This window comes from Hermetia illucens, chromosome 3 (assembly GCF_905115235.1).
Source record: "Hermetia illucens chromosome 3, iHerIll2.2.curated.20191125, whole genome shotgun sequence".
NCBI lineage: Eukaryota > Metazoa > Arthropoda > Insecta > Diptera > Stratiomyidae > Hermetia > Hermetia illucens.
In genome coordinates this window covers 161,405,676-161,433,220 of record NC_051851.1, presented here as the reverse complement: position 1 = coordinate 161,433,220, position 27,545 = coordinate 161,405,676, and the positions used below count along the sequence as shown (strand labels likewise).

The 27,545-nt window shown below is 43.7% G+C and overlaps 1 protein-coding gene across 2 annotated transcripts in view; it reads left to right on the top strand.

Moving 5' to 3' along the window:
* LOC119651059 (cGMP-dependent protein kinase, isozyme 1) overlaps positions 1-27,545 on the top strand; it is an 82,846-nt gene that overhangs the window by 39,872 nt on the left and 15,429 nt on the right. The window contains exons 2-3 of one of the 2 annotated variants that reach the window (XM_038054388.1): positions 4,208-6,494; positions 6,577-6,795. In XM_038054388.1, coding sequence (XP_037910316.1) covers positions 5,004-6,494; positions 6,577-6,795 — 1,710 coding nt within the window. In that variant the 5' untranslated portion in view covers positions 4,208-5,003. Of the gene's footprint in view, positions 1-4,207; positions 6,495-6,576; positions 6,796-18,002; positions 18,060-27,545 lie in introns of those variants that run through there. The other variant, XM_038054389.1, reaches the window with a different exon arrangement.

The window sequence follows — 27,545 nt, the reverse complement described above, 5'->3', positions numbered from 1 at the left end:
GCAACACCAACTTCTCCTTTTTCCACTGAACACTGAATAGTGATGATTGCAGTGGTGCAATTTATTTCTTAGCACATTTTACTGGTACTCTAAACTTATTTTCCTTCAGTACTTAATATTGTCCATTACTGTCAACAAAATTGTATCCACAGGAGTAACCACAGCAATCCCATGACCAGAAACTTATAGCTCTACCGGCTTTCAAGTCTAATTAGCTAATGATCAGCCAAAGATGCCAAAGGAATATAAGTTTTGAAAGTCCATGGGACACCATGGAAAACTCGAAGTCTGTTCAATTTTCGGCCGGCTTCGTATTCCAGACTTCCTTTGACCAGGTGGTCAAAGGGTAGTATAGGTCCCAGGGCGAAATATGGATTGGTACCCACGATGGTGCATAAAACCTGGGAAACGCCTGCTATACTACCAAACCCTATCTCCACCTCCACGTGAAGATCGCTGGGAGTTCTTCCTTCATGAAAAAGTGGAGACGGAGGAGGATGAAGGCGAGTGTCCCGCGCCTAAACACAGGACAAAATCTGAGTACTGGTCCCCCAGGTTGGAAGCTGGGTAGTGCGGACAATCCTACACTGAAAACCTGCCTTCTACGAGGCAGTGGAACCAACTCTCGAAGCCTGTCCAAGTATAATATCAAAATCATACTTGGAGATTTCAACAGTCAAGTAGGGAAGGAACCCATATTCAGGCGATACGTTGGCTCCCATAGCTTACACAAGGATACCAATGATAACGGACTTCGGATTATTTAGTTAGCAGTATCGCACGAAATGTTTGTTGGAAGTACCTGGTTTGCGCGGAAAACGGCCCACAAACATACTTGGGCTTCTCCAGATGGGACCACTTTCAACCATATTAACCACGTGCTGATTGACGCCGCCACCTCTCAGTCTTGATGATTATTACAACATATAGGGAGGCCAATATAGACTCGGATTACTATCTCGTTCGCATGGTGCTCCGAACTTGAATAACAACATCACCCACAATCCCCTCTGACAATCAGGTTCGAGTTAATACTGAAGCCATTCACAACACAGCCCTCCGCGACACCTACAAGATGGAAATGGATGCCGCAATAACCGCACTCAATAGAGATCCTGGAGATGAAGCATCAACAAATGATCTTCACAATCATCTGAAGAACATTATCATCAATACGGCCACAAACACGCTTGGCCCCAGCCGCAAAAAGAGTCGGAACGGCTAGTTTGACGATGAATGTAAGCTAGCAACGGTACGGAAAAATGCTGCATACCGAGCGATGCTGCATTCTCAAAGAACGCGGGCACGCTCAGAGACTTATCACGAACTCTAGCGAGCGGAGAGGCGACTTCACAGACAGAAAAGGAAGCCTGAGAGGTCCAACAACTCTGCGAACTCGAAAACTACAGGGAGCAACTGCACCAGGCGCGGAAGTTTTACCAACAAGTAAGCAGGATGAAGCCTCATACACCTCGATGCTCATCCTGCCGAGACAAAGGAGGAAATCTGATTTTCGACAGAATGGGCATATTGGAGCGATGGGTTGAGTACTTTGATGAACTACTGAACAACCAGAACATCGACGAGTTGGAAGTCCTGCCAACTGAAAACGGCAGACAAATACTGCCGCCACCAAATATAGATGAAATAGTCCGTGCAACTCATCGGCTTAAAAATCAGGAGTCGATGGAATTACAGCCGAATTAGTTAAACATGGAGGCGACCAAATACACCAAGTGGTTTCTCAACTTGTGCTCAAGGTATGGGACAGCGAATTAATGCCTGATGAGTGGCAAAGAGCCATTATCTGTCTCATACACAAAAATATCACGTTGCTGAGTACCATCTATAAGACATTCGCCGTTATCTTGCTGGGCCGGATAGCCACATACGCCCAGAACATCATTGGCCCATACCAAAGAGGCTTCACTCCAGGCAAATCAGCAACAGATCAGATTTTCTCTCTGCGGCAAGCGACGGAAAAACTGTTGGAATATGAACACCAGTTGCACCAACTTTCCATCGACTTTAAAGCCACCCATGCCAGCATAACCAGGGTAAAACTGTACACGGCCATGAGAGAATTCGGTACCCCAAACGAAATTGATAAGACTGATTAGGCTGACCCTGACCAATGTGCGAGGCCAGATAAAAGCAGAAGGATCACTCTCAAGACCATTCGATATCAACAACGGTCTACGACAAGGGGATGCCCTATTATGCGTGCGTCCTCTTTAACTTGGCCCTAGAGAAAGTGATCCATGATGCTGAGGTAAATGCAAGAGGTACGATCCTCTTCAAGTCCACCCAACTATTGGCCTACGCTGACGATATCGACATCATGGGAACAACGACCCGAGACGTACAAACTGCCTTCATCCAGATCGAGCAAGTGACAGTCGGCGCGAGATCTTAGGCGGCACATCAATGCAGGCAAGACAAAGTATATGGTGGCAACGTCAGCAGCGAAAAAAAATCAACCAACAAAATCAAACCGCACTGGCCAAAGGGGAAGAATAAAGATAGAAGACTATAACTTTGAGACCGCTGATAATTTCTCCTATCTAGGGTCGAAAATCACAACCGATAATAGCTACGATGATGAAATCCGCGCACGGTTGTTGTCAGCCAACAGAGCCTATTTCAGCTTGCAAAAACTGTTCCGCTCGAAACGTCTCACCATAGAGTCAAAGCCGGAGACTTGGGTTCTTAGAAAGAAAAATTGCGAACTTTTGGACGCGTTAGAGAGAAGAATCCTCTGAAGAATTTTTGGCCCCCTACATGATTCCGTAGTCTTCATAACAACGAAAGCTCTGAGCGATACCATGACTGTCCGGTTGTGGATAAAATCCGGCTCAATCGGTTACGGTGGGCGGGTCACTTAATCCGTATGGATGAGAATGATCCCACCCGGAAAGTCTATAAGGGCAATATCCATGGTAGAAAAAGGTTGTGGATAAAATCATACCAACCATTTAGATTACGGTGGGCGGGTCACTTAATACGTATGGATGAGGCTGATCCAGCTCGGAAAGTCTATGGCAGGAAATGAGGACGAGGCAGACCCTCCCTAAGATGGAGCGATGGCGTGGGTCAGGACGCCAGACAGCTTTTAGGAATATCGAATTGGTGGATCTCGGCGCAAAACGGGGATGTCTGGAGTTCCTTATTAAGGCAGGCCTAAACCGGATACCGGTTGTTGCGCCGTTGATGATGATGATGATGATTGACATGACAATTAAGACCAGGCGCATAACCATCGGCACTTCGTTACGGTTGTTTGGGTCGAAGAGTTTCCAGAATGTGTCTTTTTTGGCATTAGATCGACCCGTCTGAAGCACGTAGGCATTAAGGAAATGATTTTCATAACCCGTTCATCAAATTACTCGACTTCTTTAATGACAAAACGGAAACTCTCAGAGATGGCAATGTCGACACCACATATAAGGCGTGGACTTCCAAACTAGAGGATTTCACCGTCATTTTTATTTTGTTCACGTTCTGTGTCGTGGCACTCAGTATCTTACCCAATTTCTTCGAGAAAGCAGATAATGATGTGCCTCTATCGAAAAGTTCCTGCAAGATTACCAATCAGGGTACCAATATTTAACGTTGAGCCGCGGATTGGTGTGGGTCAGACTTATCTGCTTAACTCCATATTCGTCGACGGAGGTGGACGTTCAAATATTTTCTTTTTTCGAAACTGTGTTGAAATAGGAGAAAAACTGGGTCCGGGGTGCAAATTATCCGAGCCTGTTTGAAATACACAATCAATCTTACCAATTTTGTCCAATTTTGTTAAAGTTTCGAATCCAACCCTCCGAGAAAATATAGGGCTGAAAAGAATCACCTTCTTTCTCCTTTCCCGAAGGTCTCAAAAATAGCTGTCCTTTGAATTGTTAATGTGCAGATCATCAGAAAGCCACTGAACTTATGAACAAACTATTGAAGCATACGAAAAAGAACACATAAATCAACAAAAGTTAAACTATTTTTAAGGCACCTATCATTCATCGAACTAGCTAGATCTAATGTGTTCCATAGCTCTTAAATTAAACCACCGTTTCCACCCATACTCACCACTCGAAAAACAAAAGAAAAACAAAGACATACACCGGAATTTCCCTCCCTTTTCCAAACTCATCCCCAACATTTTTCGTCCTATACAACCGATCATTATTAATCAATTTCATAATTACTCTTTCAGGTGTATAAGCTACCAAAATTCAACTCCAAGTGAGTGAAAGCAATTCAACCATTTCTGCGGCGTCATTGCGTCGTTCCGGTCAGGAAGTTGCAGACTTTACTTAAGTAGGCAGTACCATTTAAAACGGCAGACATTCGATTTCACGTGATCAATACACGCAACACAACGACCCTCCAATCAAAAATGTTCAAGAAACTCCTGGGTTAAATGCGCCAAGATAGCTACACCCTATTGTCAAGTTCAAAGATAAGGCCATAACGTAAGTCCTTAACTGGTATCAACCCACGAAATAAACACACTCGCACTACGACGATTATCCTTGTGGTGCGTAACAGAAAATAATGGATTGTCAATAAATAAAGTGTTTCGAAAAGCAGTAAGCACTTGGTTAGCATTGACCATAATCAAGAGAGAAGTACCGTGACTACAATCGTTATTAAGTCACGAAATTGACTATCATTTAGCGGACGTAGAAAAGGCGAAGGAAGGGGTGAATCGAGGACAAGTGGAAGAAGGAGGTATCTGATATCTTTCCTTGGATTGTAAATCGATTGAATTTGACCATCTAGTCGGCTGGCAAAGACCTTGAATAAAAGTGATACCATCATGTTTTCAAAACGGACAGCACACGACCTAAGTCCTATCTAATCCATCTCTATTGGAAGCCATGGATTCACGTTACTATGTTAATAATAGAAACAATCGAATCCCTTTATCAGTGTCATAAAATTATTCAAATTGATAGGATTATCATTATTAGAAAGCACGCAAGAAGTTGGAGACAGACTACTTCTGAATGGAAACTTTAGATACAAGTACTCTGTCGGCCACCCCTATCCCACTCATTCAAAAGCCGCATATCGGCCAGACACAGAACTTTTACCACAAACATTTCAGCATGAATGCTATTGCTTCGGCTGCAATAAGCTCCACTACCCCCACCATGGATCAGATGTATTCATCGAATTGTTCTGATAGTACCGGCACGCAACCAGCACAGGTAACAACTGACAAACAGCACAATAGTACTCGAAAAGATACCGCGAAAGTAACAACGAAAAGCAACAGCCTACACGATTCCAATTACAGTCCTAATAGTGATTTCAGTTCGGCAGATATTCGTGCCAGCTTTCAACGCAGTCATACTTGCGGTAGTTTATTCGCCAAGTGCGGTTGCAGTACACCGTCCCCCTTTGATACACTTATTTGCACTGATAACGCCTGTAAAAATGGGAACGCGGTTTCGAGTAACGAACAAGTAACGTATGCAAATGGTGGTAACCAGCATCACGGAGTGGATGAAGATAATAGTGCTTCCAAGATAGTAGATACTAGTAAGTTTCATCAGGAACAAGAACGAGATCGAAGCGATCATTCTCAAAGCAAACGATCCACCAGTAGATCAACATACGTTCATCCCGATCTTAACTTTGTGTTCACTGATGAAAACAAAAATCCTCCCGTTGATCCTGCGGCTTCCAAGAACGATCGCACCACAACCATAACCACGAAAAATGGTGGTAAGCTACAATTTCAGTGGCAATCCAGTCCAAACATAGGAAACTATGAGATCGTAGCAGTTCATCCCGAAGTTGTTCTGAAAATATCAACTGCCAACGGTCGTGGTAAACATCGTCACCTCAAGCCAAGTCTCTCGGAAGACAACAGCTACCTTAGCAGCTCCACTAATCGCCCGCAACTTCAGCGTATGCCAAGAGAGTACTTCACAAGTACCGATTCCGATAGTGCACCAAGCGAAAGTCTAGATAATCCCGGGCAATTGCGATCAGCATCACCATCCGAATCTCAGCCCGATCACCCGCAAAATAAACGCCACCCTCGAAAACACTCCAACAAATCATCACAAGCTGACATTCAGCCGCCTGAAAGCTCATCCCTCAATGATCTTAACGCGCAACAAGATAACAAACGCGACTCTGTAGATGCACAGATTTCCGCAACATATGATCTTAACGATCCTCCTCAGAACGAGAACGCCCGCAATCTCTCCGACCATAGTGAATACTCAAAAGCGGGCACTTATCAGAAAGTAGCAATAGTAACAACATCACCTAACCAAGCGTTCAGCGCGATCACCTCTACGACAAGTACCGCAGCTACCGTCTCTAGCGTCAGTACGAGCACTTACTGTAGTGCACCCGCTACCGTCGATCCAGCCCAAAAGTACTTCCAGGAGTCTGGAATCTTGGGCCCTCTAGGGAATACTTCAGTCTCACTGATCCGGAAAACCTCGAAAATCATGCAGGACGCAAATGTGATAGAGCATGTGAGTAGGATCACCTCCAACGGTCCACATATCACTATCTAGAACCCAAAAGATACTAATTCTAACAATCCTTCAATTTCAGATACGTAAAAATTCTAAACTCCTTCGTCAAGGTGGCATCTACAAAGACGAGCTGGAATACACTCGAAGTTTGATCCCCAGCATAAAGATCGATGTCGACAAAAAGGATCAAAAGGAGAAAATCAAGCAACTGGAAGAGGAGATCACGCATCTTCGTGACATTATCAAGACCCGTGATAATGAAATCTACAAATTGAAGCGTGAAATACATAAGTTGAAGGTTAGTGCTAAAAAGGTTAAGATAGATGAAAATCAGCTTGAAAATTCCAAGTGCGAGATTTAGTATGATTTTCATTGCGCAATTTTCTAGTGTTGTTGTGATTTTATTTGCAATGGAGTGGATTACGTGAAGTGTTATGGCTATTTTTATTCTTTTTTTCCGCGGAAAATCAAATTTGTTGACAAAATTCGTTTACAGGCTTGTGTTACATAGACTTAACAAAAGATAGAGTGATTATTATCTAGAAATTCCATGTATGCTTGTGTATCTTTTTACATGGATACATAAACGCGCATGCATGATATTATTTTGATTAACGAGAGAGAGCTGATACCTTCTCCAATTTGTGAGATCTTGTGCTATAAATACGCAGATTAGAAAAACGAAACTAGAATACATGAGAAACGTTCTATCATATAACGGAGAAGGGTCCGTGATTACTAATCTACCTTAATGTATCTAAAATTGCATAGAGAGGAAACATTGGAAAGTTTCGTAACTTCTATTGTGCTGATTGATTGATCTTGCGGAGATTTTTATCTAAATTAAAACTCCAAAGTGAAGCAGTTTCTAGATATATCCATTCATCTTTTCAATGAAATGACCTCTTGATTTCAAATTCACCAGTGATCCTAAAGATCGTTGAACAAAGGAGCAAACTCCTACCAAAACGCTTCCTTCTAAACGTATTCTCTCGTAGTTCTCCATATTCCATTTCCTCAAACTTCTCTTCTTCTTTAGTTGTTGCCCTGTTCGGTAGAGAGTTGGGTCATCTAGATCGTCCTGGCCATGTTTCTCGATCATAGCCTTGATCTAAATATAGTCAAAAACCTCTGAAATGATCATTGTATGTCAACCCATCGAGGTTTCGGTCGAAATTTTGATCGTTTTCCATTGACTTCGATATTGGGATCAATCTCAGTTAATGAGCATGAATTTCATGGTCATACCATCGAAGACGCCTCAATTTCAATATTTCCACAAAGGATTCAACTCCATACTAATAGTGGATGTCTTTGTTTTTGCAGACGTGATCATAGCGTGACGTGATCTAACGCAACATCTTTGTCTCCATTACCGCGAGGCGGTGTTTGTTTGTTTGTAGTAGGCTAGCACTCAAAACCATAGAGGGCAACATGGGTGACGACACTGTGATAGATTTTGAATTTGCAATGTTCGTTCATGCATCGATCACAAAGATCATCTAGGTTGCACTGATACATGATGCAAATAATAGCACAGAACAAAGTAACTTAAATTCATTAGTGTTAGTCGCCAAAAATTCTGTTTTATTCAGATTCAGATTTGAAAATCATCACCTATACAGAGGAGTATGTAATGCACCCTGTAAGTTGGCCCTTAAGAATACATTCAAAGTCTTCCCTGCTTGTCGTGAGAGCGACTAAAAGGAACAGAAATCTGTGAGCTGAAAATCTACAAATTTTAAAACTTTATTGCTACCGAAATAACGCTCGTACGCACTGTAATCGGAAGGTGAAAATGGCAGTGGATAGGTCACACATTAAAGAAAGGCGACAATTGCATTCCGGGTTAAGCCATGAAGTAGAATACATTTTCCTAAGATGGGCGATGAGTCGGCCACCCCAAAAGCACTTAACGCAAAGCAAGAGCGAAAGAGGGGGGATCTCAGGTAACCGGGAACGATGTCGCATAAGGGTAGTTGACGCGCTATACTCCACCACGGGGTAAATGGCAACCATATATAGTAGAAGCTCGATGAATCTCCAAAATTCGTATAGTCAAGGAACTCACGATTTAGAACAAAATATCGGGATTATCAACTATCAGGAGTGCAAAATAATGAAAATTAACTCTGGGGATCGAGAAATTTACACGAATTACCCGAAAATGCGAATTATCGATGCATTTTTTGGTAAACGGTCAAACGCCTCCTCTGAATCCAAGAATGCAATATAGAAAGAGCGGTGTTTCTCCATGTGTAACCACACAGAGCATATTGTGCCAGGTTCGTAGTTCATGACAAACCCAGCTTCGTTTAGGGTAATTTAAACGACGTCGTGAATGAACTTATCAAGAATGCGCTCCACAATCTCCCTAGTATAGGATAACAATCAAATCGAAGGATAATTTGGACACTTTGCTAGACTACTTTTCCTTTTCCATATTGGAGCGATCGTACTTTCTTGCCAACCCTAACCAATAATATGATTGAAAAACTCACTGAGTCCGAGTGTTAGGTCTTAGCCGAGTGTTAGGTCTTAGCCCTTCCGCTTCCCAAAACTCGGCGTCATTAAGTCCTGCTGCCTTCCTCGTTTTCTTTTGGTTCTTCCACTTCAAGGTCGCTGATAAAGGTCGACACTACTTGCGGAATTCTCGAAGTACTATCACCTCGTGTGCAAAAGCCTTTACCATCATGGCACTGATTGCTGTATACCTTTTCATTGACATGACAATTAAAATCACGCACAATGACGATATAACCATCGGTAGCACGTTATAGTTCTCTGGATCGAGCAGCTGCCAGAAGGTGTCTTTCTTGGCGTTAGATTGACCTGTCTATGGCACGTATGCGTTATAGAAATGAATCTTAAATCAAGTCAGCAGAGATAACATTGGGTGGGATTGGCTGTCAATGCGGTAGCTGCTATCTTATCATACCTTACCAGAAGAACAAATCACAAATTTCCGTGCAGCCCGTCGATCCGTCTACCTCGGATCGTTCATTACCTTTAAACTTTTCTATCAAAACGCATGAAATTTAAGAACCAGGCTATTATTTTTCAATCTATTTGGTTTACTAGTACCATATCGTCTGAATTTCTAAAACTTGCCTTGATAAAATAAAATAAGATTTTGGGTTCTGAACTCCTTGAAGGCGCTTTGCTTTTTCGCAGTGTCAAAAATCACGCGGATTTGGGTAAGGCTACGGATAGAGGCATCTAGATCGCGGTAAAGCCTCCCTTTTGTACCAAAGCGCTTTTTTCTGTTTCTTTTTAAGATTGTATTACCTTGGGCATTTCTCCACCTAATGCAACTCCACTTGTTATTCCACCTATACGAAGAACTATAGCCTTCCTCTCTCCCCTTCAATGTTTGCAGTGACGTCAATTTCCCTATAGTCACCAGGCATAAGGTTACCGGCGCTGGAACACTCCCCCAGACCCTCCTTGGACCCTTTCCTACCCTTATGTACCTTTATGAGTACCTGCACGGCCCAACAGTTACATCTTCCAAAAAATCATTTAAACCGCGCTCCTGATTTCGTTCTCCTGAATTTGCATGTGGGCTGTTTTCCCAATTTTCAGATGTTACTCCTTAGGTTGCTCCTGAAACGATGAGTAAATCGCTTGTATCGATTTCCATGTTCTGCGGAGGCCTATCAAGTTCAACTCTCGAAGCACCAATTTCGCAGGTCTGAATCTGGCCTAGTGATGATCAAAGCCGCGTTTCTTTTACGTCATTCCCTCTAACCTGCCTTCTTGTTAAGTTCTTTCCTTCACAAGGTCCCTACGTGCTTTTCCGTTCTTGTTCACAACTAAGATCCGTAAGAAACTCTTTCCGGAAATCATACTGATCATTTATATTTAAGTCCAGGACGTACCCGGCTAATGTTGCGGCGGATTGACGTGCGAAGACTACAATCGCTTCCAGTCTCACATCCACAACAGCTGCAATCCTACTCAGCCCTCTCCCACGCTCATCAATTTCACAAACTCTTCTGCTCAATCCCTCAATCATCGTGTGACTTACATTATAATTACTTTTTCTCGGGTTATAACTTTTCTCCTCTTTCAACTTCCTTCCCGATTGGGTGCAGCCTCCTCAATATCTTCTGAAATCCCCCACCCCCTCTCTCTCTTTCTTTAGTCGGGTACCTCATTGGCAACCTTGAAGTCAATCTTAGTCCCGTTCCTCACATCCTTCTTGCTAAAAACCAAACAATGTAGTTCTTTCCCTCTCATAAATTTTAATTTCGTGGATTGTATTTTTCCTAGCCCGTGGAGAACCGCTGTCATTATCATACACAGAGCTGTAGATAGAAAATCCAGGCCCGGAAGTGAAAATTGTGCAGAAAACGGGACTCGGGGTGAACATTATACGGATCTAGAGAGAAACTTATGCGGGCCCGCCTATTATCCCTTTTTGCATTCAAAGTTTTTCCGGCATCGACGGGAATCCCCTCCTTTCACCCCCTCTCGTCAGGCGTTGCTATTCACAAAAGAGACACTTTTGTCCATTGTCGTTATATTTTCATATCCCGTTTCTTTTCTCCACCTCGAGTGTACCGCAGGGTTCCATTCAGGACCCAGTACTATTTCGATTTTATTATCAGCGATCTTCCCTCTCTCCTCACCTTACCTTGGTTACTTTATAACTTTTCGTCTGCAGTTTCTACTGTAAACTGTGTATCTTTTCAATCAAACTCAGACACCCTGATTCGCTGGAGTTCTATATAAGTTAGCACCAAACATTAGCAAGTGTCACCCGATGTGCTATTCTATTAAATCCTCTCCCACTTTGACAGCCACCCTTTATCATACCGGGGTTTCGACCAAATACTCAGTGTAAATTTCTAAAATGAACTCAAATTCGGCAAACACTACCTGGGTACCTGCTGTCGTGCTTTCAGAATGTCTGACTTCACATTGCATACCTTTTCTGACTTTGACGCGGTATAAATCTCCTCAACACTTTTTAACTCTCTAACTTTCTTAAGTATTCCTCCGTGATTTGGTCCCCCTGCCGAAGCTATGATCGTCAGCTCGCGCATATGACGCGAATAACATGTCAGATTTTTCCGACGAATTGTTCGTCTATTAGGTGGTCCCACAACAAAAGTGACAGAACTCCCCTCTGCTAACAATGCTTGCGTATAAAGGCCAACATTGCCTCACCACATAAGCGCATTTGAACCTGGCTGCATTCCAACCTTTCAGTACTATATCCTTCTTGGCAGAAAAATTACATATTTCCATAAGGGCCTATTTACAGCTTAAATTTTTTATTGTCATTTATGTTGGTTTAACTTCTTGGACATTTTTTAAATGAAAATTTGCTTCCTGGGCCACTTTCCCTCATTGTGGGGCTCTCTTCCCTTGCTTTTCCTCATGGCTCTCTAAATGACTTATCTTTATGGCGAGAAGCTGCCAAAGTCGGATAGAAACCCCATAAGCCACGCCTTACTGACATCTGTAGCAATAAAAGGACCAGATGAGGCCAAAAAATTAATTGACTTAATATGCAATTACTTGCTGAACTAAAGAAAGGGAAAATTATCATCCGATTTGACCATGATTAACCTTGAGGGCAGAGCTTCCCCAAAATCGAAAAAAAGTCCCGAATTCACCCACGCAAGTCTGCCAGCACCTAAGTGCAGGTAAATGTTTCAGTGCCCCCAGTGTCCATAGGCAGGGCAATCACATAGAAAATGTCCCTTGGATTCCGCTTCCACGTATCATCTTGGAGAATTCCTATTCTGAACAGGGGAAGTTTAGTGCGTCTAGCAGCATTAAAGGTCCGCCACCTGTCATTAAGGGAAGCTTGTTCCCAGTTTTTGATAGCAGCATTAGCCAATGCTACTGACATCCTGGTTCTGGTTCGGGAATGGGGGGAAATTGAACTCTATTTTGCTAAAGCATTCGAGATTTCATTAACCTCTACACCACAATGATCGGGTACCCAGAGCAGTTTCATCGTATTGAATCTAGAAACAGAGTTCAGTCGATTTCTATATTCCTTAACGATTTTTCAAGTAGCAGCTTAACTATCGCTACAGGTTGGCATGCCCCTGCCCTTCAAGTGCTCGTCAATCATCCACATTGTCGCCCTTTAGATCGCATACACTTCAGCCGAAAAGGCCGTTGTGTATTGTCTCAAGGAAAAAGCTTCTCGACTTCTGGTTTTTATTCGAGAGGTAGATTCCTGCTCCAGAACCCTGCTCTGTTTTTAGACCATCGGTGTAAATGACGTCAGTATATCCTGAAGCGCTTTCCTCTGGGACTTGCCAGTTTTCTTTCCGTTTCAACGTAACTTCATGTCTTTTACCAAACAGATTCAGTTCTGCCGATAACTTTTCCTGGTCTGTGCTCCCAAGTCCATTGTTTCCCCATAGATCTGTTCGAATTAGTCTATGAGCTGCTCTCATTGCAGTGCTTTGAATAAATATATCCAGAGGCTGCAAATTAAGTAATGCTTTTTGAACTGCGCCGAATGTCGTGCTCATGGCACCAGTGATACCCAGATACACAGTTCTTTGCAGTGCGGCAAGTTTACCGTGAAAACCTTTTGGTCCCATCTTAACCCACCACACTACAGATGCATAACCGAAAATCGGCATAATGACAGCAAATATCCACATTACCAGATGAGGCCTGAGTCCCCATGTCGAGGCAAAGGTCCGTCTACACAGCCCATAAGCTGTGAGAGCTCGTTTCGTCATTACCTCTACATGTTTGTTCCAAAGAAGAGTTCTATCTAGAGTTACTCCCAGATATTTAACTTCTTCAGAGAGTTGAAAGATAGTACCCCTCATCTCATGGAGGCAAAGTCCATCCAGTTTTCTACTTTTTGTGAATAATACCATTGTGGTTTTATTTGGATTAACTGAAAGACCATGTCTGAGGCACCAACTGTCTATCAAATCAGCGGCACGTTATGTATTTCTACACAATGTTCCAAGATACGGATCAACAGCAAGCACAGTCACATCATCAGCATAAAGCACACCTCCTTGGGAGCAGCCTTTCGTTGCTTCTGCTGTTAGATCACGATCGATATCCACCTCACCACACAGCAATCTCTGCGTTAGCATAACATGGATCCACTCAATTGAAGCATCATCAACACCATGCGCTCTAGCGGCATCACAAAGGCGCACAGTCAAACGCCCCTTCAATGTCCACGAACACCCCCATCGCGTACACGCCATTCAGAGTTGCATCCTCTATCTTTGTAACCAAAGAATGAAGAGCAGACTCACAGGACTTTCCACGCTGATAAGCATGTTGGTTTTCACTAAGTGGGTGTGACCTAAGATGCGTTGCCACGAATGCAAGTCTTTCCAAACCTTTCAGCAAGAATGAAGTCAAGCTGATCTGTCTGAAGTTCTTTGGATTAGAATAGTCATCTTTCCCAAGTTTTAGTATGAAGACTACCTTAACATTTTGCCAAGAGGAAGGCACGTAGCCCAGATCAAGACATCCTCGATAAATATTTCTTAGAAGCTGCTCTAAGTGCTCCATACTCTCCTGTAGCATTGCTGGATAGATGCCGTCCATGGCATGTGCTTTGAAATGTTCAAAGGACAGTATGGCAGCTCCTACCTTTTCATAGGTAACAACCGCTTTCGCACTGTTCTAGATCCTCATTGCAGTACTTGCGTGTTGAAGGGGTTGTAAAAACCGTCAACTCTCCCCCTACCACTTGTCCCACCCGTTCCCCCGGGTAGTGTACTTCCAGGAAGGTCTGTACCGATTCCAGTCTGGAGCTCGTGGGAGTACCGTCGGGTTTTCTAAGAGAGTTCAACTTGGCCGGCTCATCCCTTTTATGAACTCTGCACAGCCTTGTAGTCTCTTTTTCGCCTTCCAGATCCTCACAATACGCTCTAAGGGAGCCTCGTTTCGAATACCTAACGAGCCTCTTATATTCACGCTGTGGGTTCCCGAAATTTAACCAGTCTTCGTTCTTATTACTTTTGCAAGCACGGTTCAGAAGTCGCCTGGTATATTTCCTGAGTTTTTACAGTTCACGGTTCCAACAAGGAACCATGTTACCGCTTTGGCCTCGGGAAATAGGACAAGCCTCTTCATAGTACTCTAACAGTGTGCAATTCAGAGTTTTTAATTCATCTTCCAGCGCCAAAGCAGTCCTTAGTCGTTAGGGAGCTGTACTTTATTACTAAGAAGTTCATTGAACTTTGTCCAATCCGTTTTCCTAGGGTTTCGTACAAAGGTACTACAGGCTGTTCGCCCGCAGATTGTATCTTAGGTATCAGTGATCTGACAGTGAGACCTCGTCTAGCCCCCACCAATGTGTAATCAACTCTAACACTTTTGAGATACAGATTATTATGACAATTACTTCGCTTCTTCTCGGTCCCACGAATATAGGGGTGCACCCTACGTTTGCAGTCATGATACAGCTGAAGAGATGAAATCAAACAGCTTCTACCTTTTTGGATTGCATTCGCTACTGCAGCAACAAATATGTTAAGCATTCGCATCGCAACCTATTAAGAGTCCGAGACCACTTGATTCTGAATACGATACCAAATCCCTAAGCTCTTGCGTCGGTTGAGGATACGAAGAATTATAGAGTATATAAGCGGACGCAACTATGATGTTTTTCCTCTGGCCATTTATCTCATATTGTACGATAACTGTAACTAAGTCCTGGGAACAGAAATGTTTCAGCATGGTTGCCTCTAGCCGTCTTGACATCAGGACAAAATTTGTCGGTCTTATGGATATTTCATCGTAGAAGATCCTAACCCACTTTACTGATCCAATGCCACAGATTCTGTTAAATCGAACCCACGCCTCTTGCACCGGAAAAATATAGGGGCAATCCACATAGGAGGAGGCTTTGGCATGCTACAGGTTGATTTGATCAATCTTTATGTTTTTCGACATAAACTTAGTCTAATGTGTTATGGAAAACAATTAGAAGCACATACCGCGATCCGCGTGTGACGGGGTTTTCCCCACACCATACCGCTAGAGACTCGATCCCCTCGAGTTTGATTTCTCTGAGAAAAGCCGCACTCATCCATGAAAAATCTCATCTTATCTGGCAGAGCATTCATCTGTTTTCCACCTAGCACCCTGACTGCGGTGTCCGGCTTGCATAGATTCGATCATTCGAACTGGCATCTAGTTCCGTTCACGTTTCTGGCTTCTCCTTCTTCCGCCTGTTCCTTCGAAGGTGTAGGAGAAGTTGCTAGCAGGTATGTTCCACTCTGTAGTCCCTTCACCAGTGCGAACCCCCATACGGGAGTTTCACCACTGTATGCACTACCCTCCACGCGCAGCGCCACTGTGGGAGAGCGCTCCAATTTACTCTATATTGTGTGAGTCGAATACAATCATTGTTTTTCGCTCTCAAAATGGAAATAATGCTCTACAGTTTCCTAATATGACAGAATTTCAGTCTATCTAGGAAAAAGTGGAGCACCATTTGGTGAGTTTCCTTGAGCACATTCAGACTCTTTTCATCCAGTTCGAATAGCAAGTTGAAACCGTCCACGTTTGTAGATTTTTCGTTCCTGGCATTCCTGAACTTTACCCTCCAGTGTCCAAAGTCCACCCCTGGGTTCTGTTCACCCAGTATGCAGATGATGTTCTCTGCCTTCTTTCGCGATCCCGGTAACTAACATCCGAAATGTTCTGTCTTGCGTAGTTCAGCGTTCACAATAGTGAAGTTAGGCCGACCGCCAGAACTCAAAGCCGGGATTACTTGCTGAAGCCACTTTAAGGCAGCCTCGTCAGTGCACTGAAAATAGAGAAGCCCATCGCGAAAATCTTGATTGTTAAATCGTGCCTTCGTTCCAGGCTCCAGAATTGACATTTTGCCATCCTTGGAGAAAACTCCCACGGCAACATTCAGAACAGAAGCTGCAACTTACGCATACGTCCTCTTCCTTCCCGCCTTCGTGTCCGTATTCCTATGGGAGGGACCAACTTCATTGAGATATCTCTCGCTAATTTGATCACCTCCCGGCACACCGGTACCAATACCCGCGGGACGCCCGGATGTAATCCCTGGTTCGGAGCACAATAAAGCGTTGGCCAAAACAGATGTGTTGGTCTTAAGCTTCTTGCGCGCATTGCCGCTGACAGAAGAGTCTGGTGCGTCCAGTATGGATCTCATCGGGGTTGCCAATGTATCCCCAGCTTTCACCGAAGATTCCGATTCCTTGCGCCCGATTTCTCAGGACGTTTCCGCACCTGGTGGTACAGCCACGTCCATGTCCTCATTCCCAAGATGCTCCACCTTCCTTCGCAGTGCCCTCTTCTACCGCCGACTTAGGGCCTTTCCAGGTTCACGGTGCCCGGGCGCTTGGATCCGTTTCCACATACCGGCCTTAGACCAATAGCGTCCACGTCACCTGTTTCCCTTTCTTCCGCTCTTCCCGGTAAGGGTAAAAGAGAAGGTTCTGGCACGCAGGTTTCAGCCTGTTGCCCCCCCCCCCCCTAATTACCCGAAGTTCCCTTCTGCCGAGCCTTCCTCTTCCGTTTGCGGGTAGATTTGGGTTGTATTACCGGCGATAGGGGTTTGACACTCTTAGTAGAGTACCGAAGTTCAGAAGGATCGGTTGAAAGCTATAAAAGGAGCGTTTGAAGAAATAAAATGAGTTTGTCAACATTCAGCTCAGTGTGATTATTATACTAATACAAAGGACTTGTACTCAAGAAAATAAGAAGGTTAACCGGTTGGCTACCCTTTGGAGGAATTTTCGTGCCAAAAGTTCTTCTAATTATAGCCCAAGCAATTTCGATTTTGGGAAAAAAATAACATAATTTCTATATTTCTCAAATAATATTACGTTCTATTATAGTTCTTTGTCTAGAGTAAACATTTCAAAGATTTCCACACCAAAAATATTCCAAAAAACGTCTGGTTCAACATAAAGATTGTTCACTTATTCGAGTAAACAGCAAACCTGAGGCTTTACTCGCTATTTCAAATCAGAGACTACGATAAGATTGCCAGCCACTATTATACTATTCGAAAATAGGTTGAGGTCGTGCGAGGTGAAGCTGTCTTCATCTCATTATCTTTTCACTATTATTCTAAAAAAAAAAGATTTAAATACAATTTTAAACACAGAAATTAAAGAGTAGAAAAAAAATTGCATATTTAACCTTTACCCGGCCAAGTTTATCTAAGTCCGCCAGTTTTCCGTTGTTATTATTACAAGTACTTGTACTTCGACAACAGAATCTTTATTTGTTTCTGTCAGATATCTTTATCTTTCTAATATTTTTTTCAATACCGCGCACTCAGAATGAAAATGCGAATTGTTAGCATATCAGCCGTTTTGAGCTATTAAAACATTCTTGTCTCATTTGCAAAGATTCTGGTAGACATAGTACGTACGAAGAAGTTGCCTACGGGACTACTTTGGGTGGTTTAGATTTGATAATGTTTGGCTTTTAGGTTCATCTTTCACTAAGAGCTTATTATCTGAGTTTGGAAGATAGGCCCGATCTATATTTACTTTATTTTGAATGCCAGTATGAGCTAAACTTCCTAATAATAACGTCAGCCAAGTTGATTTGATTGTGAGTGATTTTGCCTGAACTAACGCACCACCCACAAGCATGGGTTCCTTACATAATTTGTACAAACTAAAGTAAATTATTTGCACCCAAGTGAGAGAGAAAAAAAATATGCATTAGTGTAATACCATAAGGTGTAATCTATAAATTCGCCAGAGGAGCAGAAGAGTCAAAGGGGCAGACAGAGTTAAGAGCTAGAAGTGAGTAAGCCACATTCAAAGCCCCGGGAAAAATGACCCCTGATGCGCAACAAAGCTTCATCATCGGGAAAACTGACAAAATTCAGTTTAGTACTGCTGTTAGGAAAATGCATACCACAATTGACGAACTACTATTAACCACGAACGTACCTAACGCATACTTCAACCGCATACCAATACCTCCTCGAAACACTTTTCCTCATTAATCCATAATCCATTCTTTGCCTTCATCAAATATTCCATCGACGGTAAATATACACATGTTCACAAATTAAATCTAACGAGTCTGACACTCAATTAAATTTATACTCGGAACGTGTGGTTACTTCAGCCATTCAAAGTACAAATCATTGTTTGCATTACACCGTAATTATCAGAATACCAGCAACATTGAAGAGCCTGAACAGAATAACAATGAACAGTGAATAATAGTAGAAAAGTGCATCGTAATGAATACTTAAAATGCTCCAATTTTGCACACCCTGTGGACAGACTAGTGCTCGTTAGAAAGCCTCAATTGAATGCATTAATAAATAATGTTTATTAATTAGTAGCTGCTTAGCAGTAAATGAAATAAATGGAAATGTCATTAAACGCTGGTGTTAGTCTAATTACAGATTATATTAGGAGCTTTGAAGTAGAGTTCGACAAGGTGTTAGCTTCCGATTTATCAAAATTGAATATATCAACACAAAGTCATTTCATTTATTATTATTATATGATAATCCCACTGCAGCAGGTCAAACACAAAGATCCTTATTATCTAAAACTAGGACCGGGGTTCGATGTTAAGCAGAGTCATTCGTCGATTCAACATGCAATTCCAAAATCACCATCAGTTTTGCTTCCTCAAGCTGGTGCTGAATCGAGCACCAGCGTAGCCCAGCTCCTGACATGCCCGTGATTGGCTCTGCTTATACCTTGCCGGCACTGCGGCCAACAATACTGACGCCATACCTAAGTCGCCCTGGTCGACTAATTCTCTGCCTCTATCTGCCACGCACTGTTCCACTGCGTCTATAAAAGATCGTATCAGCCCGACAACGTCCGCTAGCCAACTTAAAAGTCATCCTCCATCCGAAGGACATGTTCCCTACTTAGCATCAGCTGCGCTACGCACTTCTGACGATTGTCCTACGGTTGCTGCAGTAGTCCACCGCACGCTTCCTCCTGTGCATCATCGGCGCCTGCCACTACTGAACCGCAGACCTTTCCGATCTCATACCACCCGAGCGGCCCCAACTGAACGTCGCCTCGCCGCGAAACAACCGTTCGTGTCGAGGCTAGCGCACCACTTCCGACGAACTTCTGGTCTATATCAGAAGCAAAGCCAACTCAAGTTTGTCACTTCTCTCATGAGAGAAGCTGGTAGCTTCCTTCAAAGTGACGTATCCCCCCGAGATTTAGATGCTATTGTCCAATCTTCCTTTTGACCACAGAGGGTCTTCGTCAAGCCTTATTAGAGGGCCAAGCCTCGTGAAAATTTCTGGCCCGCCCACCTGCCTCGGCGAACTTAAATGATTCTGACAACTTTACACTGTTTTATCAAAATGTAAGGGGTCTAAAGACCAAGCTTTCGAAATTCAAACTGTCTGCCCTAGGATTCCAACATTACGTCATCTGCAATTCTGAAACCTGGTTGGATGACAGAATTCCGAGCTCCTCAAAGGTTACTCTGTCTTCCGTTGTGACAGAGACTGCGCTGCGCTTGGCAAGACAACCGGCGGGGGTGCCCTAAGTCTCCTCTCCGTGTCAAAATCATCCTTTCCTCCTCCTCCTCCACCTACGATTCTGTCACCTTACGAGCCATTCCGCCCCTGCCCCTTTATCATATGGTGAGTATATTTTCCCTGCCCCCCCCCCTTCTCTGTACGAGAATTTCTTCGACAGATTATCAGAGGTCCTACTGGTTTTGTTCTCCTCAACTCCTTCCATCCTCTATGGCGACATTCATCTTCCCATGCTCTCCTGGCCTTCCCTCCCACCCTAATAACTCCACCCACTCTTTTCTTCCTTTATCTACTTTCATGTATACCCGTGCCGCCCTCCAATTTAACCTCTCCAAAAACTGCTTAGATCGCACTCTTGTCCTCTCTAACCTTTAGCCACTTCTTCAGTTTTTGTGATAGCTCTGCCCTCACAGTTGGCCATAGTCAACTCGAATAATCACTTTGCCTATATGCCAGTTTTACACCCAAAGTGTGGACAACGATTTATTAGGTTTCATGACTGCGAACCTGTAAAAGAATATGCCGGCTCGAAACCTCTGATCTTTCGACTTTATTCCCGGCTAGGCTCCAGGTGCGCTTGACTTCATTTTCAAATTTCTTCTTCTTCTTCTCGTGAGATTCTTGCTCCTGTGTCTCATTACCACCCCACATTTGAAGTTAAAGCATTCTTTCCTGAATAGCATACCATGAGCAGGGTTGGCGTTATTGAGGGTGAACCTCCCAAACATCTCTGGAGATACTTTCAGGCGCAAGAAACTGTCTTGTTTTGAACAACGTCGCCTCCCTTAAGTCACTGGAATGCGATCCTTGTCAGCAGGAGGCTGAACGGTTATGCCATCTTAGCTTTTCCGGAAACTGTCTCCCCCTGCGTTTATGTGAATAACTATTCTTTTCGTAATTTTTATCGCGAGGTAATTGATCTTTTCCCTCTTGTGGCAGAAAAGAAGCTAATAATCTGTGAGTGTTAAGTCGGAAACGAGGAACTGTCCCACTTATGGCAGGTTGCTTCTGACGGCTACCGCAAAAAGCTCTCTCTTGACTTGGAAGCCGGTTTCTCACAGACTTCTATCTGCAAGATTCCGGTCCAGGTTAACCACCTCACAATTGTACAATACAATGCACCAACAAAAACTTCCGATATAATAGGGAAGGATGCTTTCTACGAGCAACTACATGCAGTTCAGGGCAGGATTCTTAAAGGTGACATTTTGATTGACATGGGTAATCTGGATACCAAGGTGGGATCTGACAATATCTTGCTTCGACATGTAATGGAAAACACGGTTTTGGCGACCGTAGCAATAATAGTGGGAGGTTCATGAATTGCTATAAATTGCACCGCCCCGCCATTGGTAGCACATTGTTCGAGTACAGAGCCTGCCATAAAATCAGTTGGTTTCCAACTGACCGACACCGTACGAGCAATCAGCTCGACCAATTCGCGATCAGCAATAGATTCATGACTTCTCTCCTAGATATGAGTGACAAGAGAGGGGCTGACAGCGGTCTCCAAAGGGAACACCATCTGATGGTCTTTTAGGTTTGCTTGCGTATTGCGTTCGCCGCTTTCCGCAGGGTTGGGGAGATGTGACTCCCCAAGTTCATCGACCAACATCAACCGCTTGAATGATCCAATTGTCGCCCGAGAGTGAGGAGCTACCTTGTTGATCAAAGGGCAGATATACTGAATAACCCGCCTTGCTCGCGTTTTCCACAGATCGTCGGCCACGTACTGAAAGGGCGTCATTAGATCTGGCTGACTACGGAATCGTGGAGAGATTAAAAGCTCTATTGGGAGTGATGACGGGCGACCTCCGATACCGTGCGAAATCACGAGAAGACAGCGTAGCAAGAGAGGATTTGCTATTGTGTTGGTCAGGGTAGTGGAGGATGTCGCAAAGCGCAATGATTTCTGAAATCTCTACCGCATCACGAAAGAGGTTGCATGTGGTCGCAAATCTTTCAATGGTCCAACGATGGAAGCTGGATTTGATGATCTCGAATGGAAGAAGAATAGTTAAGATTCCAAAGAAAAGCATACGTTTTAATTGTGGAGTTGGAGGGGTATCTGCGCACTCCCTGCTGTCGCAAAGATAATAGCTAAAATAATCCTGGAACGCAACATCTCCAAAGCTGGATCGACAAAAAGCAGGCTGGTTTCCGCTCCGGATTGTCCTACATCGACCGCATCAACACCCTATAGATTATTTTGCAACAGTGCACGGAGTCACTTCACTGCACCTACATTTGATCGATTTCTAGAAAGCTTTCGATAGCGTGAACCGGGAGCGTGTCTGGGTCATTCGGGAGAAACTAATAGCTATTATCAGAGCGATAAAACGCACGTGCAACACCGAGATAAAATCTTAGAGCGTTTTGACGTCCAAAGCGGAGTCCACCAAGGTTGCACCTTGTCACCGATATGATATCTTCTTCTTATCGGTGACATTATTCATGCTCCCTTGCCCGGAGGATGTGGAGGAGCTCAATAGACTATGACACCTTACCTCAAACACCTCGACTACTCTGATGACATCTGTTTGCTCTCTCACCAATTTCTCTTTCAAGCCGCCTGCGTCGTATCATCGGAGTACGCTTGCCTGACACTATCTGAAACGAAGAAGTGGCAATGGATAGGTGACATATTAAGGAGGGGTGACAATTGTGGAATGCACTCTCCCATGATGGTCGATGAACGGGTCGCCCCAGGGACACTTGTCACAGAGCAGTAGAGGAGCAATGCCCGCGTTGCAGGAATATGAATTAAGGGGCAGAGAAAAGCACATAGAGGAACGCTGCAGTTTTCTGGGTGTACCAATCCAGACATCTGGACACTGCTTAAAGGACACCCTCCCTCTGAATCGATAACGGGCGAACCTACCTTTACCGTATCTACTGCCATGCTTTTTGCAGGTAGTATATATATGCGCGCCTTACTGAGCTCCATAGCTACTGGCTTAAAATTCAGGCAGCCCGAACTGTGTCTCGTACAAGTTCTCCTTCATCAGTATCCTAATATGGTACAGCCACCTCCTTCCTTCTCTAATTTTCAGAGAAAATTTTCTGTCAACCCGCTTTGAGTATTCCTCAGTTCCAGCAGATTTTATGCTCCCTTTTGGGAGTGCCCAGTTCAATTAATATTTTTTTTAACATCTACCAGCTTTGGATCAGATTTGACCTTCTAGAAAATATTGACGATAGTCACATCATTTTTTTGGAGATAATACTCAATTCGTTCCCTGTCAATCTTGTTCGCTTCTTCTGAGAACTTAGCTACTTTCTCGGCTTTCCTGTTTTTTCCATCTCACATCCTGTAATGGTAAATTTTCGCCGTTTAAAGGCTTTTGCGTTACCTGTACCAACTTTTATCTGTTCTCTTTTCCGGCGTCTTTTTCGTCCCTAGCACCATTGTACTGAACTCTGTAGGTTCTGACCATATTGTTTATTACCTAGTGCAGTTTGTGTTTGTCCTTTGGGAATTCCGAGAACTCAATTATTTTCTCTCCTAGCAGAGCGAAATCCAATTCATTCATTTCGGTGTCTCTCTTTCCTTTTCTGTTGGGATCCCTCCATGTTTTAAGATTTTCTAACGGTTCCATTGACTTTCACCTTTGGTAGCTCTTAACCCTGAAGGAGATCTCAGAATGGTGAAACTCCTGCTAACTGGGTCTAGTCCTATCTGCGGCGATACTTTCCGTTCAGGTATAGTCTTCCCATTTCCATGATTGTTCCTGTAAGCCTTTGAAACAATTTTCTCCCCAGACTACTTGTAAAACTAAATGCAATAACGGCCATGTAGTCAACGACCAGTGCTTGGTTCCCCACTCCCTGAAGCCGTCGACACTGAAGTGCTGAATTCCTGCATGATCACGCTGTTCGTCCTTTCCTCCCCCAAATTATTATTCTCCTGGATATCCTCACCATAGTCAACTCTCTTCATAGATAAGTATTATCCTCCAAACATTCCTTCCTATGCATAAACACGCCGATATACGTGCGCGCATCCACCCTTACCCAAATTAAGGCAAAAGCAAATGCTAAAAAGAACTCTACCCAGAAGTGATAGTAAATCAATAGGGAAGGACTTATACTATTGGAATAGATCAACTCAAAGAGTTATAAGGAAAAAACTTGGGTCCGAAAAGAATAAAAAAAAGCCAACAGCTCTCCAACTTATCCAGGGGTTATTCTCTCAGGAAAATGACTCTGCTGATTGCTTCCAGAAACGTTTAGATGCGATACCATTATCATAATAACCATAAACGAGCTGCTAGAAATCTATAGTTGAATAGAGGATGGCAAAACTCCTGGTCGAGATGGCATGTTACATAAGGACCTTAAGTTCGAGGGAAAATCTATTCGAAACGTGCATATCGAAAGCAATATGTGAATGGGGACCCGTGAGAACTCGGTTACAAACTGGTAACGCAAAAAATCGGGGCTCTGCGGAAACTCTGTTCACTTTAAGGCCGAGCAGATGGACCGCATTGTAAGGGCAGTATTCCCCGCGCACCCCGTATGACTGTCCACTTTTCTCTATAAAAGAGTTGGAACAGGTAGTCCTCTATATGAAAAGCAAGAAAGTGCCATGACCCGATGGTATTCCAGCAGAGGTATCCAAACTGGTATTCCAACACCGGCCAGACTTACTGCTCGGCGCATTCAACGCTTGCCTGAAAGAGGGCCCTTTCCCTACTCGTTGGAACGTGGCGAGAATGTGCGCTGATCCATAAAGGGAAAAGCAACCCCGAGTTATAGTCTTCATACTGCCTAAGTATGTTTGACACTGCTGGAAAAATGCTCGAAAAGCTAGTCAGAAGTAGACTCGCTGAAGCGATACGCGCTGCTGAAGATCCACAGTCCATGCTGTCATACAAGTCGTGGATGCCATTCGACGAGCGGAGGCACATAGTCGCAAAATCGACAGGTTGTGCTCCTCGTAACGCTTGACGTCAGAAATGCCTATAATTCCGTAAGCTGGAAAGACATTCCGTAAGATGGGGAATACATTCTAGGCACAATACTTTCCACGTACCGAACTATCTGTTACGGATATTGAGGGACTATCCGAGGAACCGCTCCCTGCACTAGAAAAAACGGAAGTAGTTATCCTGACTAAAAAGAGAATTTCAACGCTGTGTCCCATATCGTTCGGCGGGTCGATAATCGAGTCAATACCAGCGGTAAAGTACCTCGGGTTGACTCTTGACTCAAAGATGAGCTTCTTTGAGCAAATCAAAGCAGCAGCGAACAAGGCTGCAGCTGGAGTTTCCGCGGCAAGTGGGCTAATAGCAAACATTGGGGGTCCTTCGTCTAGCAGGCGACGAATACTGATGAGTGCAACGCTCTGCTCTACGGCGCAGAGGTACGGGCTGGCGCTTTTGGCAAGGATGTATATCGTAAACGTCTCGAGCAAGTACAGAGGCGGGGAGCTTTCTGGGTGGCATCTGCGTACCGCACTGTCTCTGAACCGGCCGTGATGGTGATCGCGGCAATAATCCCCGTTTCCCTTCTTGCTAAGGAGCGTCAGGCCATATACAACCGCAAACGAGATGAGGCAAGGGAGGTTGTTGCTCGTGAAGAACAGCACAACTGCGTGGCTGAATCGGAAGCATGATGAGACTGACTATTTCCTTATAATAATAATACGAATCGAAAACGGTTGTAGTGATTGGCACCAAATTTGGTAGAAAGGTGCGAACTGTGAACGCTCACGCATCTAGTGAGTTACATCCTTTTACGTTGAATTTAAGGGGGGTCCCCATAAATGCAAAAGGGGAGTGTAAATTTTTTTCTCATCAACCTCGGTTAGCACTTTTCGAAACCGGTCTTAGTTTTGACATTTGTTGAAAAGGTGTGGAGTGCGGGGGGTTGAAAGTGATCATTTTTTTAACGAACCCATTCTCAGAAACTACCAAACCGAAAAATTTGAAAGAAATCAGGGGGCTGCCACTGTATGGTGCCTAGGCTCCGAAATACTCTCCATACCGATACCTGTTCAAAAGAAATTAATAATAGTACATTACTATAATTTTTGGTAATTGACAGAAAACCCCCCTTAAGCAGTGTAGACTACAGTATAGAGCATGATCCTGTCAAATTTGGTGAAAATCGCACTATTACTAACAAAGTTATAATAGGTCAAAACTGTCGCTCCGCTGCAAATTCAAGACTATGAATGTCAATATCACCTGAAAGTGGATATTTTCACATAATATATGCATATTTTACGTGTTACATGCTAATGGGACAAATGCACACTCAAATCTCTTTATAAAAGAAACACGCGAAACCTTTCGTACCTGAAGCGTCTAGCTTCTGGTTTCCCGACTTGTTTTTCCTGTGGAAAGTGGGATGGGGTTTGTCAGCAGCTCTCTTTAAACACTTGGGATCTCTCTCCAGACAACATTGTCGAAAAGATGCTGAGGAGTGCTGACAGGTGGAGCCGTATTGCCCATTACATTCGGGTCCTTCTCGTTGTTAAGAAGATAGAGCTCGACTGGCAGTTCCCTTCCTCCTCTCCCCTCCCGTTGGTGACAGTAATTCCCTGATTTGCAAGATGGGAGAGTTCGGGTACTAGCCCGAAGTAATGGGATAAACGATTCCAGGCTAGCTCTCTGACGATGGGGAGGTGTTTAGTTGGTAGTCCGACAACGTACCGAATCGGGAGTCCAACAACAACAACAAAAAAATATGTCCTTTAATATGGAAACAGCAGAAACTGCACCTTGTGCCAATGGTGTCAAAACCTGCAGATGAATTTTGGTTTAGATCAACCGACTGGCCAAAAAAAACAACTCAAGCAAAGGGTAGTGACTCTAGATATGAAGAATACATTTGGTTCGGCCCCAAAAATACAGAAGTCATTAATGACAATTGGTATCCTAGTCTTCCGGGTGTCCCGAAAGGCCATTAATCTTTCGGTATCAAATTTGGCACTGCCATGCGGATGAACATACGGAAGCTGTCATTATCAAATATGACCGTAAAATAGGTCACCCTTACTTTAGCATTAAGAAGTATATCATCACCCCCAGATAGATGTGAATCCTAAAAAAGTAGTTGACAGGCCTACAGACTGCACCAATCCATCCGGATAAAAAAGGGACCTAAACTAAACTGAACTGCTGGTACCGAACAACATGGTTCAAAGAATTTTTGTATGCCCGGAGAACTAGAGGCTCCTTGAATCCCGAACGACTGGAAGAAAAGAAAGTGACAGTGAAGAGGGTGGTTTTGGTGGTGAAAATAGAGGCTGGGCCAAAGGCTTCCACGTCGTCGACTTTCTCCGACCTGCATTCGATATATCCCTCTGTCTTTCCTCTGAGACGTCTACCCATTTCAATCAATTATTTTAGGAGTATATTTTGACTTTATCAAATCTTTCGGTGTTGACCCAAAATCAATTTGTTTGTTCACCAAATTGTCAGCAATTTTACCCATTTATGAAGTTCAAGGGGTCACTTTTTGTACTATTTGCCATCCATTGATGTAATTTGGTTTGTGCACACACAGTATCATTAGATATAGCACTAAGCGGAATACAAACCTTTCCAACT